The sequence below is a fragment of the Symphalangus syndactylus genome, chromosome 6, assembly GCF_028878055.3.
Source record: "Symphalangus syndactylus isolate Jambi chromosome 6, NHGRI_mSymSyn1-v2.1_pri, whole genome shotgun sequence".
Classification (NCBI taxonomy): Eukaryota; Metazoa; Chordata; class Mammalia; order Primates; family Hylobatidae; genus Symphalangus; species Symphalangus syndactylus.
In genome coordinates this window covers 130,869,176-130,884,169 of record NC_072428.2, presented here as the reverse complement: position 1 = coordinate 130,884,169, position 14,994 = coordinate 130,869,176, and the positions used below count along the sequence as shown (strand labels likewise).

Sequence of the window (14,994 nt, the reverse complement as noted above, 5' to 3'; positions counted from 1 at the left end):
AGGTACGTCTCCACGTTTTGCAAACTGTTTGCTGGAATAAAGCCTGTTTCTTTTTTTAAAAAGAAAATCTTTTTCTGTAGATTGTTGACATTTTAAAGTTGTATATATCCTGAAACTTGCTTTTTCATCAATATTATGTTTTTGAGATGTATTCATGTTGATAAATATAGTGCTAGCTTTTTGTTTTGACTTAATATGTGGTATTTTGTTATACAGATATACCAGTTTGCGATTTTTTCTCTCTTAAGGAACATTTGAGTTGGTTCTAGTTTTTTGCTATTATAAACGTTGCTGCAGTGAAAATGTCTTGTACATATGTGAATATAAGTAGCTACATGATAGGATATGCTCATCCTTAGCTTTACTCTAGATATTGCCAGTTTGCTTTCAAAATATATTATACCACGTGTAGAATATGATAGTGTTTGTTGCTACATGTACATGATTACCAACTCTTGTATTATTAGGCCCAATTTTTTTGCAATCTCACTGATTTTTCATATGTATGTATGTATTTTTTGAGACAAGGTCTTGCTCTGTGGCCCAGGGAGTGCAATAATGCATTCCTGTCTTATTGTAGCCTCAAACTTCTGGGCTCCAGCAATCCTCCCACCTCAGCCTCTCAGCCTCTGTTAGCTGGGAGTACAGGTATGTGGTACCACATCCAACTAATTTTTTTTTTTCTCTAGAGATGGGGGTCTTGCTATGTTGCACAGGTGCTGGGATTACAGGGATGAGCCATTGTACCAGGCCTGGTTTTTCATTGCATTTTTTGATTACTAATGAGGTCATTTATTTTATGTGTTTATTAGATATTGTGAATTCCCTATAGTGAACTACCTATTCATAAGTCTTTTGCCCATTTTCTTTTAGATTAGTTGACCTTTTCCAAAAGGATGGCCACTTACCCTGGCAATATTTATTATATAGTCCATTCTCTTCCCCACTAAATTATAATGCCAACGTGAACCATATGCTGTGTAAATAAATACCTGTGCCTCTGTTTCTGAGCCCTCTATTCTGTCACTTTGGTCTTTCTGTCTGTGTGCTAGTATCATTTCTCTATAAGTCTTGTTTTCCTGGTAATGCCAGTCTTACCCTCCTTATTATTTAAAATAGCCAAAGGCTACTATTATACAGTGCTTGCATAAAAATTTTAGAATCAGGCTGGGCGCAGTGGCTCACGCCTGTAATCCCAGCACTTTGGGAGGCTGAAGCGGGCAGATCATGAGGTCAAGAGATCGAGACCATCCTGGCCAATATGGTGAAACCCTGTTTCTACTAAAAATACAGAAAATTAGCTGGGCATGGTGGCGTGCACCTGTAGTCCCAGCTACTTGGGAGGCTGAGGCAGGAGAATCACTTGAACCCAGGAGGCGGAGGTTGCAGTGAGCCGAGATCGTGCTACTACACTCCAGCCTGGTGACAAAGCGAGACTCCATCTCAAAAAAAAAAAAAAAAATTTACAGTTTTCAAGTTCCATGGGGGAAAAATTATTTTTGGAATTTTGTTTATTGCACTACACTGAATTTATTTGTGGAAAATTGACATCATTATGATATTGAATCTTCCCATAAAAGGATATTTATGTAGGTCTTTGTCAAGTGAAGGGGAACACACCTGCATGCACACATACATGTCATTTGGTGTAATGTGAAATAAGGTTTAGTGGAGAAAAAGAAGTATTAAGGCACACACAATTCCCTAAAGTCTGTTATCCACATATAGATGTGTGCGTTGGCCAGACACAACTAGAACTATGTACTGTGGAAAGGACTCCTGTGTAATAATTGGAGCTTTGAGGTTGATGAAATGGTCTTATTAGGGAAAGCCATCAGTACTCTGTGGCTGATCAGCCTTTTCTTGCATTACACAAACTCAGACCTCCTGAGCCAACTTTTTGGTAAGCTACCAAAACAGGGTTGGAAACCTCTAGAGTCATCTGACTCTGTCTCTCTTCTTAGTAGTCTTTTGTGCACCTGCACATTATTTTGTTGTTTCCGTCACAAAAGTCTTGGGAATATTTTGTTAAGACTTTTCTTCTAGATTCTTTATAGTGTTACTATCATGAGAAGCATCTTTTTTTAATTGGCTCTGGCTAATGTGTTAGAACACTATGTAATTTTACGTCCTTGATTTTATATCCAACAAACCTTGCTAAACTCTTCCGTTAGTTTTTATAGTTAATAGGTATTAGCCCTGATGGTTTGTAGATTCACTTGGGTTTTTCTGTAGATAGCATGTTTCCTACACATAAGTTTTTTGTCTCTATAATTCTAATTCTTATGCCTGTTTATATAAATATATATATAAACACTTATATAAACAATACCTATACTACCAAGATTCAATGATTGTTAACATTTTACTGTATGTATATCTCCTAAGAAAAAGGAAATTATTTCATTTAACCAAAATATCATATCTAGGAAGGTTAAAATTCCATCGTCTTACATCTGATATGTGTTCAAATTTCTATGGTTGTCCCAAGAATGTCTCTTGCAGCTATCTTCCATCCCTAAACTAAGATCCACTCTGTGCATGCACTGAATTATTTGTTGTCTTTTAGTAGTAATCTTTTAGTCTTAAACTGACCACCTACTGTTTTGTTCTCCCAAGAAATGATTTATTAAAGAGTCCAGGACAGTTGTCTTAGAATGTCCCACATTTTGGATTAGTCCAATTGCCAAGGCTTTGACTTTCAAAGAGAAGAAAAATGTCTTATAGAATGTCCCACAATCTATATTTGATTATTTCAGTGTAGCAGTCTTAGCGTATTTCTCTATTCCCTGTGTTTCTTCTAAACTAGAAGTATGAAGGCTTGATTAGATTGAGTTTAAATGTTTTGCATGTATACTTCATGAGTGATGTCTCATGTTGCATCACATCAAGAGGCATATGTTGGGTTGCTCCACTATTAATGATTCTAAGCCACTTGAAGGTATGTTTTCCCCTTCATCTTTAATATGTGGCAAAATACTTTGGCACTATGTAAGTATCCTGTTCTCCATCAGCTTTTCTCCTAATGATTTTTAGCATCCTTTGATCCTTTCCTGAACTAATTTTATATTAGCTGGCATTCTTTTGTAAAGAAGCATTTCCCCATATCAAGTGGGAATAACTAATTTTTCCTAAAAAGGCAGGATACATGCATAATTTTTTTCATTTAAAGTTCAGTTTTCTAAGGGTGTAATAGTCACCTACAGTGTGAGCAAATGCCCTCCCACCCTTTTAATTTTTATGGAATTTTGAAGGTTTTTTGTTTATTTGTTTGTTTTTGCATACCATCTGTTATAGTCAAATACAGTACTTATTCTTTTTGCTGAAAATCTCCAAATTTGGTCAGTAGGAGTCCCTTCAAGCTGGCCTCTGATGTTGTTCTGATATCTGGCACAAGATATTCCTAGATCTTTCTTCTTGAATAATAATAGATAGGCTTGAAATGCTGTAATGCTGGCCCTTTCCCCCATTAATGTAGTCATTGTTTTGTTGTTACTTTATGTAATCTAATATGCTTATTTTGTTAAGACCTAATATGCTGATTAATAAACTCATTAATAAAACCTAAATGCTTATTTAGGTTTACTTTTATGTGTATTAGTCTCTAGATTCTCCATCTATGTTCATTTTCTATGGCTGCAATAATACATAACAACAAACTTGGTCACTTACAACACCACAAATGTACTCTCTTACATTTCCGGAGGTCAGAAATCCAGAATGAGTTTGTTTTACTAGGCAAAAATCAAGGTATTAGCAAGACTTTGCTCTCTCTAGAGACAATAAGGAAAAATCTGATTTCTTGCCTTTTCCAGCTTCTAGAGCTGCATTCCTTGTATTTCTTGGCTTATGGCCACCTCTTCCATCTTCAAGGTCAGCAGTGTAGCATCTTCAGATCTTTCTCTGCTGAGTTTTTATATCACCTAATCATCTATAGTAAAATTCCCCTTTATTTCCCTCTTATAAGTATGCTTGTCAATTACATTTAGGGCTTACCCAGATATCCAGAATAATCTCCCTGTTTCACAATACTTAATCACATCTGCAAAGTTCCTTTTGCCATATAGGGTAACATTTACAGTTTCTTCTGGGTCTTGGTATATGTTTAGTTATCTTGGTGGGGGGGCCACTATTCAGCCCTCTCATGCCACTCTTTCTTTGATACTACTTCTTTATTCAGTTTCCTTTTTCTAGGTTGTCAGTTATTTTCTTCTTGCACCTTAACATCAGTTCATTATCTTCTTGCTTCTTTTACTGATGTTGAGAAGTATGCCATCAGTCTAACTTGTCTTTACTTTCTGGTTGACTTTAAGAACTGAACTTTTTTATTTTCACCTGTTTTGGAAAATTTATGGCCAGTTTCTGTTCAAATATCTCCCCTATTCCCTGTTTACCTCCCAGATTAACTCATTCTGTGCTTCGTGTCTTTCATATTTTCCATCCATTTATCTCTGCCTTTTGGCTGATTTTCTCAGAATCACCTTCTAGTTCTTTAATTCTCTCTTGAGCATTAATCTGTTTTACATTACCTGAGGTTTTAATTTGATGACTATATGATTCAAAACTCAGGTCTTTATACTCATGCTTCCTCTTTATATGTGTTGTCTTTAGGCTTGCTGTTCTTCTAGAGTTATGTCAGTAGAAATTTACTTTTGTGTTTTGGTCTGCAATTTATTAGCTTTGATTTCTTTGTCAAACTGATTGTATTCGTTTTCTATTTTTCAGGAATGTTCTGAATTTTTTCAACTAAATGGTTGATGGTCCTGGCCTCCTTGCTTTCAGTACTGTGATTCTTTCAACCATTTCCTTGAAATTTTAGGACCACTTCTGTCTCTCCCTTCCCTCCCTCTGTTCCTTCCCCAACCCCACCTTTCTTAACAATTATTTGTTTCTTGGAATCTCTTAGGCTAGTCCTGTAGTTTTCCCCTTTGACCTATTAAGTATTATGTTACTGGATTCCTAATTAATGATTATTCCTGCTTTTAATATATATATTTATATATACTATTATATATGTATATATATCATATATATGAATTTAAGAGTTTGATGCCTTTCTTCATAGTTTGGATTATTTTATGTTTTGTTTGTTTGTTTGTTTAGAGATAGTCTTGCTGTGTTGCCCAAGCTGGAGTATAGTGGCGTGATCTCAGCTCACTGCAGCCTCCACCTCCCAAGTTCAAGAGATTCTCCTGCCTCAGCCTCCCAAGTAGCTGGGACTGCAGGCACGCACCCACACCCAGCTAATTTTTGTACTTTTAGTAGAGAAAGGGTTTTGCCTTGTTGGCCAGGCTGGTCTCGAACTCCTGGCCTCAGGTTATCCACCTGCCTCGGCCTCCCAAAGTGCTGGGATTACAGGCATGAGCCATTGCACCCGGCCTTTTTTTTTTTTTTTTTTTTTTTTCATGTTTGTTGAGTTTTGACATCTAGGTTTTGCTAGCTTCTTAAAGTAATTTAGAAGATATATAAGAATATATATATATATATATATATAAGAATATATATATATATAAGAATATATATATATAAGAATATATATATATATAAAATCACCTATTACTAATTGATATTTTAATTACATTTTCTTTAAGGGATGAGGGGAGCCAATGGCTGTAGTTTCTTTTTGTGCCATAGCTCCCCTTCATGTCCTTCCGTAGCAGTTTGTCTGCATTTATATTTTAACATGGGCATCTTCTAGTATTTTTTTTAAAAAATTCTCAGTCTTTTTTTTGGAGAAGGAGTTTTGCCATTTGTAAAGTCACTAAAAATGATCAATTATTTACTAAGCTTGCTTGGCTGTAATAGCTGTGGTCTACTGAAGAGATTAAAACAGGAGAGGAGATCTTTTTTTTTTTTTCCCGAGACAGAGTCTCGCTCTGTCACCCAGGCCGGAGTGCAGTGGCGCATTCTCGGCTCACTGCAAGCTCCGCCTCCCGGGTTCACGCCATTCTCCTGCCTCAGCCTCTCCGAGTAGCTGGGACTACAGGCGCCCGCCACCACGCCCGGCTAATTTTTTGTATTTTTAGTAGAGACAGGGTTTCACCGTGGTCTCGATCTCCTGACCTCGTGATCCGCCTGCCTCGGCCTCCCAAAGTGCTGGGATTACAAGTGTGAGCCACCGCGCCCGGCTGAGAGGAGATCTTTTAGTAACTTTCTTGAAGTTTTTAGTTTTGTTTTTAATTTTTTCATCTCCCTTTTAGGATTGTGGTAGCAGATTTTTCTTTTTTCCCAAGAAGATGTTTTAACTATGTACCTACTGTTAGCTTTTCAGTATCTTATTCTACTTTTTAATATATCTCTATTTTATAAGAGTCATCAAAGTTCTTTCTCTGACTCTTCTGGAGATTCTGAAAGACTTTCTCTCCCAAACACATTCTTTAAAATTCCAACAAGGGTCATTGTGACTTTTGTTTATTCTTTGGATATAAAATTACTCTTCTTTGGGGAGATAAAAAACCTGACTTCCAGATACTTATGGTCTGGCCCCACTATACCTAGCCAATCTTAACATTTTCTTTTACTTTTTTTTTGAGATGAAGTCTTGCTCTTGTCATCCACGCTGGAGTGCAGCGGCGCAATCTTGGCTCACTGCAACCTCCGCCTCCCGGGTTCCAGTGAATCTCCTGCCTCAGCCTCCTGGGTAGCTGGGATTAGAGGCACACGCCACCACGCCTGGCTAATTTTTTATTTTTAGTAGAGACAGGGTTTCACCATGTTGGCCAGCTGGTCTCGAACTCCTGACCTCAAGTGATCCACCCGCCTCGTCCTCCCAAAGTGCTGGGATTACAGGTGTGAGCCACCACTCCCAGCCCAATCTTAACCATTTTTTATACCCCAGCAAGAAAATTTTATTCTAATCAGCTCATTCTCTTCATTTCTCATCTCTGATTATTTTCCCCCACTTTCTCTCTCCCATCCTTCGGGAGAAATAGTTCTTTATGCTAACTGTATATGAGTTGCTATGGAACATTAAAAAAAAAAAAGGGAATGTGGGTAATATTGTCCTGAATTTACTGGACCTAAGAAAGAATCACTGAACTAGGATGACCTGTTTTCTTTCTTACCCTATTCTGAAACCCACTTAAATCTTCAGCTTTAATTGCGTACCTATTATGACTAAGACACCAAAATAAATCATGAGGGGACAAAAAAAGAAAATGTTTCTGATCTTAAAGTAGCTAATAGATGTGGAAAACATAATCAACTTTATGTTATCAAATTATGACTTAGAAAACAGTTTTGCCCAGTTGATCAGTGAACACATCATAGACAGATGCTCTAAGGAAAGATCCATCCTGGACAAAGTGGCAAAACCCCATCTCTACTAAAAATACAAAAATTAGCCAGGTGTGCTGCTGTGCGCCTATAGTCCCAACTACTTGGGAGTCTGGGGTGGGAGGATTGATGCCAGGGAGGCTGAGGCTGCAGTAAACCAAGATTGTGTCACTGCACTCCAGCCTGGGAGACGGAGACCCTGTTTTAAAAATAAATAAAGTATTCTTTTTTTTAAACAAATACATGCTTGAGTGCTTATTGTATGCTAGGCACTGTTCTAGCTCTGGGGATAAATCAGAAAAAATAAGACAACCCATGCCCTCCTGGACTTTATTCTGTTGGGGAGTGGGGAAGACACACACCAATAACAAAATGAACACGTAAAATATATATAGTAAGGTGGTCACGTATGCTACGGAACAAATAAAATTAACAAAGGGTATAGAAACTGACTCTGTGCCTTTAAGGAATGAGAGGGATAGAGCCTTTCTAAATGAGAAGGTTAGAGAATCCTTCATTGATAAGGTGACATTGGGATAAAGAGATGAATGAACTTGGTAAGATAGCAAACCTTATAGAAATCTTAGGGGAAGAGCATTCCAGGCAGAAGGAATAGTAAATTCACAAGTCCTGCACTGGGAGTATACTTGGCACGTTCAGTGAGGCCAAGTGTGATTGGAGAGGGATGAGTGACGGGGAAAACAGTAAGAAATGAAGATAGATAGCAGAGGGCCAGGTCATGGCTTTGGTGATTTTTAGTGGGGAAGCCAGTGGAGGGTTTTGAGCAAGAGAATGACATGTGATCTGCAGTTATAGTTTTGTTTTTGAGATGGGATTCACTCTGTTGCCTAGGTTGGGGTGGCACGATCATAGCTCATTGCAGCCTCAACTTCCCAGGCTCAAGCGATCCTCCCACCTCAGCCTCTGGGACCACAGGCACACACCACCACGTCTGGCTAAATTTTTTTTTTTTTTTTTTTTTTTTTTGTAGAGACAGAGTCCTATTATGTTGCGATCCTCCCGTCTCAGCCTACCAAAGTGCTGGGATTACAGGCGTGAGCCATCGTGCACGGCCTGCAGTTATAGTTTTTGAAGAATAGCTACTGTGCCATTCTAGGCATGAAAGAGGAGAGGCCATTTCAGAAACTGTTGTTAATAAACTAAGAGAGAAATGAAGGTGGCTTAGACGAGGGTGGTAATGGTAGAGAAGGTGACTAGTATCTATATGTAATTTGATTTGGAGATGGATTGAGATGGATTGTCAGATGTGAGAAAAGAGTCAAGGATGATGCTGAAGTTTTTGGTTTACTCAAAGAATGGAGCTTATTTTCTGAGGTAAAGAGACTAGGAAAAACAAGTTTTGTGGGGGTGATGGGGGAGATCAGAAGTTAGTCTTTGAACATGTTAAGTTTGAAATGCCTATTAGGTATACTAGTAGACATATTCAGCAGGCAGTTAGGAATCTGGTGTTGAGAGGAAAAGGTAGAGTTGGATTTTAAATTTTGGGCTTCATCAGTTCATAGTTGGCATATAAAGATACAAGATTGGATGAGATCACCTAGGGAGTAAGTGTAGCTTGATAAAAAAAGCCATCTGACACTTTCTGGAGATATGAGAAATTAGCAAAGGCATCATGAAAGAAAATGTTGAAATACCTGACTGGAAAAACAATTTGGAACCTCTATCATTGCTTCTCAGACTTTAATATGCATATGAATCATTTTGTTAAACTTCAGTAGATCTGAGATGGAGCTTGAGCTTCTGCTGTGTGTTTTTGTTTGTTTGTTTTTTGTTTTTTGTTTTTTTGGCAGGTTGTGGGGCAGCGGTAGAAACAGTCTCACTATGTTGCCCAGGCTGGAGTGCAGTGGTGCACTCACGGCTCACCGCAGCCTCAACCTCCTGGGCTCAGGTAATCCTCCCACATCAGCCTTCTGAGTACCTGGGACTACAGGCATGCACCACCATGCCCGGCTAATTTTTGTGTTTTTTATAGAGATGGAGTTTTGCTATGTTGCCCAGGCTGGTTGTGAACTCCTGGGCTCAAGCGATCCACCTGCTTTGGCCTCCCAAAGTGTTGGGATTACAGATGTGAGCCACTGTGCTAGGCCAGCTTCTGCTGTTCTCACAATCTTTCAGAAGATGCTGCTGCTTCTGGTCTATGGACTCACACTTTGAGTAGCAAGACTTTATATGACAAGAGTCATGAAAAACAATTGAAAGACCTTAACATTTGTAGAAGAATAAAGATTAATATCCAGAATAAAGACTATCTATAAATGAATATGGAAAAAACAAACAACTCAATAGAATAAAAGGGAGTACAGTATAGGGAATTTTCCAAAATCTCAAATGGCCAGTAAGCATAAAAAGTGCTCAACTTTGTCAGAAATATAAATTAAAACATGACTGCCTTTTCCCTTTCAGACTGGCAAAAGTTTAGAAGTGTGATGGTGCCGGGTGTTGGTGAGATTGTGGGGAAAAGAGTGGACTTACACCCTGCAGATAGGGACTTGGCTTGATACATTTCTTCTTTTGGAAGACCATTTGGCATATTTATTAAATTTTAAAATAGATATATCCTTCAATCTTGGAATCCTATACCTAGATACCAAAAAATAAAATTTGCACCTTTACTCTGAAAAGCAGTTCAGAACTATTTGTTGAAGTATTGTTTGATGTTGAGGAAATGGAATAATCTAAATGTCCTTTAGTAAGGAAACTATTAAATAAACCAGGAGATTTGGAACTCTTTTTTTTTTTTCATTTATTTCCCTGTACATTTAAAAATTGATATCTGACATTTTTTCATTATAACTTTGAATAGTTTAAAAGGCCGTAATTTCTACTGTGTGTTATATTCATGTTAAATACATTTTTTGGACAAGCCTTAAAGCTGCAGATTTAGATCATTCAACTTAGAAATAGAATCTTCCATATAGCCTAATAGCCAGTTCTCACTATCAAACCAGACAAATTGGACTGTTTTTCTTTTTTATTAAGAAAAAAAAAACCTGATTACTTATTTATCTTAAAACAGATATACTAATATGTGCCTTTTAATAACCACTAAACTTCTGGATTCTAGTCTGGCTGGCTGGATAGATGGGTAAGGCTTGGAGCCTTGCCACAAATTTGTTTCATTGATAAAATATGGTCCTGCTCTTAATTTTTCCCCCTTTTCTCTCAAGGAATTTCCCTATTTAATTGTCTATTTGTTAGGTACTTTGGAATTTATACATCTCAGAATGGTGCATCTTAGTAGTATTTGAGGTGGAAAAGAACTTTGCCTTTCTTTTATAAAGTGGAAAATAATTATTTTAAAAGAGGAAGTAGGCAAGGAGAACCAGTTCTTAAGCAGATCAATCAGGGAGCATACAGATAAAACTTGAGGATCTGGAAATTCTCTTAAAATTGTCTATGCCCACCTAACCCCTGGATACCACTGAAGTTTAGAGACTGTTGAAATAAGCAGTCAATGCTATGAAATGAATGCTATATAACCATTAGGGAGTAAAATATATGCATATTGACGTGGAGAGACTTCTGAGGCATTACTCCGTGAAAAAAGCAAGTGTTAAAAGTATTTTATATATAGTATTTAATTATATTTGTACATTTCATATATGTATGTCTTAATGTTTTTTCCATGAGTAAAAGGGAGACATGGAAGGCTGCTCACCAAACCATAAACAGTACTTAACCTTTTTGAAAGGGGGCCTGGGAATGTGAGGAAGATGAAGAGAGATTTCATGGTTTATTCTGAATATTCATGTATTATTTGAATCTTTTATAGTTGAGAATACGTTGTATTACTGGGGTAGAAAAAAATTTAAAGATGTTTAATAATAAAAGAGAAAAACCACTATACTAAATGATCTCTAAGCTCAAAATTTGAGGAACACTGGCAGTTATTGTAATGTAGTTGTCTACGTTAAAATATTTCTAATTCATATCCTAAGTGATTTTTATTTAAATTCTTTTAAAATATTTTTTAGGTGTGGAATATCAAACAAATGATTAAGTTGACACAGGAACATATAGAGGCCCTATTGGACAAATTTGGTGGGGAGCATAATCCACCATCAATATATCTGGAGGTAAGCTTTTGAGTATCATATCTGTAGTAATTTTGAAAAGAAAAAAATGAACTTATAAAAACATTTGTACTGATAATCTTGATTATTTTAGGAGGTGGGATTAGGAATAGATTTGGGAAGAGAGAATTAGCTTTGCCTATATTATACTTCTTAATCTTGTTTTGTGTCACTTACAATAAACATGTATTTTATAATTTAGAAAACATCAGAACTAAGGGGGAAGTCATATAAACTTCAAGGTATTACTCTGAATTAAATTTTTATTTTTATTTTATTATTATTATTATTATTATTTTGAGACGGAGTCTCACTCTGTCGCCCAGGCTGGAGTGCAGTGGCACAATCTTGGCTCACTACAACCTCCACCTCCCAGCTTCAGGCGATTGTCCTGCCTCAGCCTCCTGAGCAGCTGGGACTACAGCCGCACATTACCACATCCACCTAATTTTTGTAGTTTTAGTAGAGATGGGGTTTCACCATATTGGCCAGGCTGATCTCGAACTCCTGACTTTGTGATCCACCCACCTTGGCCTCCCAAAGTGCTGGGATTACAGGTGTGAGCCACCACGCCCAGCCAATTTTTTTTTTTTTTTTTAAAGAGAAAGCACACAGTTTTGGAGCTCAGCAAACCAGTTACCATATTGGAAAATGGGGCAATTTTTTAAACTATTTTTTCCAGAATGAGTCTTCCCCAAAATTGGTTTCTGCTTCCTTATAGGTAAAATTTATAATTTTTAAATAGCTCAACATTGTTTAGCTTTACTGTTTAATAAAGCCTTGAGGTTTGTGTCAAGCCTTGAGCATAATTATAAATGTATATTCATTAATCCTATGAGTTAGTAGGTGCTGTTATAATCACAGATGAGCTTTCTTAGCATTAGTTTTCTTAAGTAGTCAGTCAGACTCCACAGCCAACAAGGTGTTACAGAATCTAGGTGGTAAGGCTCTACAGCCCACACTGCTCACCACTACCCTACACACCCTTTCTTTATAAAAGCTGGCTCAGCTATCATCACTAGTGATGCAAGGAGATGGAGAACTCTAAATTAGAAATGATCAGGTTGCCATTTGGCTCCAAATACCAGAGACTTTTAAATACAGATTGAAAGACTTCTAAACTAAATTTGTAACTTAGTAATTTAATTACTTTCTGAAGGGCAAGTTAAGTCTTAAGTATTTTATGAGAAAGTTAAGTTTATATTTCTGAAGTAAACTTGGAAGTTTGGAAATAACAGCTAATATGCTGTTTTCTTTCTCTTCTTCTTCATATGGCTCATTCCAGATCACACTCCTAGTTAATATCAAAGCTAGGACTAGAATTCTTATTTCTCATTACTAGTTAGTGTACTTCCTAATATCCTGTGCTATCTTCTATACATATATTATTAGGAGGCTGATCAAAGTTGTCATAAGGAAGCAAGTACTGCTAATGAGAATGGCAATTTTTTTTTTTTTTTTTTTTCATTTTGCATTTTATTTTATTTTTTTTTTTTTATTATACTTTAGGGTTTTAGGGTACATGTGCACAATGTGCAGGTTTGTTACATATGTATCCATGTGCCATGTTGATTTCCTGCACCCATTAGGCAATTTTTTATTAATCAGAATTAGACAATATAACCAGCAATTTTTCTTCCAACCATTTCTGTGTCTTGCAGACTTTGAACCCATGCTGAGATGTAATTCATTTGCATCAATAACTATGTCCCACTATAGCAGTGATTCACTGCCCCCTCCTCACATATCTCTTCAGGCTTTTTACTATTTGAAGACTGATCACTAACAACAACAAACCTTAGAGCTTCTTATTCTGCGCCCAGTACTGTGTTAAATGCATTTTATTGCTTAATTCATTTTTTATAGTTACTTTGAGCAAGATACTAGGTACTGGATATTTTTGTTATTCCCATTTTACAAGTGAAAAAACAGAGAGAGGTTAAGTAACTTAACTAAGGTGACACTGCAAGTTAGGGAAGAAGGCAGATAGCTAAGTCAGAAATCTGTGCTCTTGATCTCTATCTTATTCTACCTTTATCATGACATTGTCTCTCTCTTTCCCCACTTTCACCCCCCAGACAGCTTTTCTTATTTGGGCTAAATATTTCTATTCCCTTCAGCCATTCTTTGTAACATAATTTATGGACCTTTTATTAGATACAGTCTTTTTGGTTGGTTCTTTTAGATTCAGACATACAAAATTGAACTACTTATTAAAATTAAATCTGAGTAGGACAGCATACATCAGACTATAACTCACAGATTCTTATCTTGGGGACTTGTGGTATACAATGTGTGTGTATTATGTGTATGTAGTATGTAAAGGTATGCATATACCACATGTACATACACACACACTGAAGGCGGCAGTATAATATAATGATTACGATGAGCCATGGAGTCATACAGACTCCATGTTTGAATCCCAACTCTGGCCTAGTTTCTGTACTCAAGATATCCAGCCTTCTTATACCCCACCTCATTAGTAAAGTGGGAATAATATCACACCTTGGGTAATATAAGGATTAATTGAGTTTATAATTATGAAATAACATAGTTCCTGATTCAGATATTAAGAATTCTATAAATAGTTGATTTATCTTGTACTGTTCTAGGCCTTGGGGAATAGCAATTGTCTGTCTGTTTTTTTTTTTCCCCGAGATGGAATCTTGCTGTCTCTTGGGCTGGAGTGCAGTGGCACAATCTTGGCTCACTGCAACCTCCACCTCCCGGGTTCAAGCAGTTTTCCTACCTCAGCCTCCCAAGTAGCTGGGATTACAGGCATGCACCACCACACCCAGCTAATTTTTGTATTTTTAGTAGAGACGGGGTTTCAGCATGTTGACCAGTCTGGTCTCAAACTCCTGACCTCAGGTGATCTGCCCGCCTTGGCCTCTCACAGTGCTGGGATTACAGGCATGAGCCACCATGCCTGGCCGGGAATAGCAGTTTTTAAAAAAATGGCCAACAATCTCTGCCTTTTTAAGCTTATGTTTTAATGAGGGGATGGATATATAGACAATGAACATATAAATGAGTTTTAGAACATTGCACTTATCACCATTTTATTTTTTTATTTTTTGTTGAGATGGAGTCTCACTCTGTTGCCCAGTCTGGAGTGCAGTAGCACAATCTCAGCTCACTGCAACCTCCTCTCCTGGGTTCAAGCGATTCTCCTGCCTCAGCCTCCCAAGTAGCTGGGATTACAGGTGTGCGCTATGACACCCGACTAATTTTTGTATTTTTAGTGGAGACAGGTTTCACTATGTTGGCCAGGCTTGTCTCAAACTCCTGACCTGAAGTCATCCACCTGCCTCGGCCTCCCTAAGTGCTAGGATTACAGGCATGAGCCACGGTGCCTGGCCGTCACCATTTTATATACTGTGAGTGGACTCTAACCAGCCCAAGAGAAAAGACCTGTACATACTGATATTTGAAGGCCCATCAGTGAAGAGCCAGATCTACTGATTACTCACTGAGACCCACCGTTCTGCAGGTTTCTCATCTGCCATTTAAGATTCCTTAACACCTTTTTTTTTTTTATTGGGGTAAAATATGCCTAACAAAATTTACCATTTTAACCATTTTTAAGTATATGGTTCTATGGCATTAAGTCCATTCATGT

The 14,994-nt window shown here is 37.3% G+C and overlaps 1 protein-coding gene across 11 annotated transcripts in view; it reads left to right on the top strand.

The window, feature by feature from the left end:
* The window catches only part of BRAF (B-Raf proto-oncogene, serine/threonine kinase), a 208,738-nt gene that overhangs the window by 71,024 nt on the left and 122,720 nt on the right, over positions 1-14,994 (top strand). For 9 of the 11 annotated variants that reach the window (XM_055284224.2, XM_055284221.2, XM_055284219.2 and 6 more), the window contains exon 2: positions 11,271-11,372. The exons of the other annotated variants lie outside the window; for them this stretch is intronic. In XM_055284224.2, coding sequence (XP_055140199.1) covers positions 11,271-11,372 — 102 coding nt within the window. The remainder of the gene's footprint in view (positions 1-11,270; positions 11,373-14,994) is intronic. 11 annotated transcript variants of the gene reach the window in all.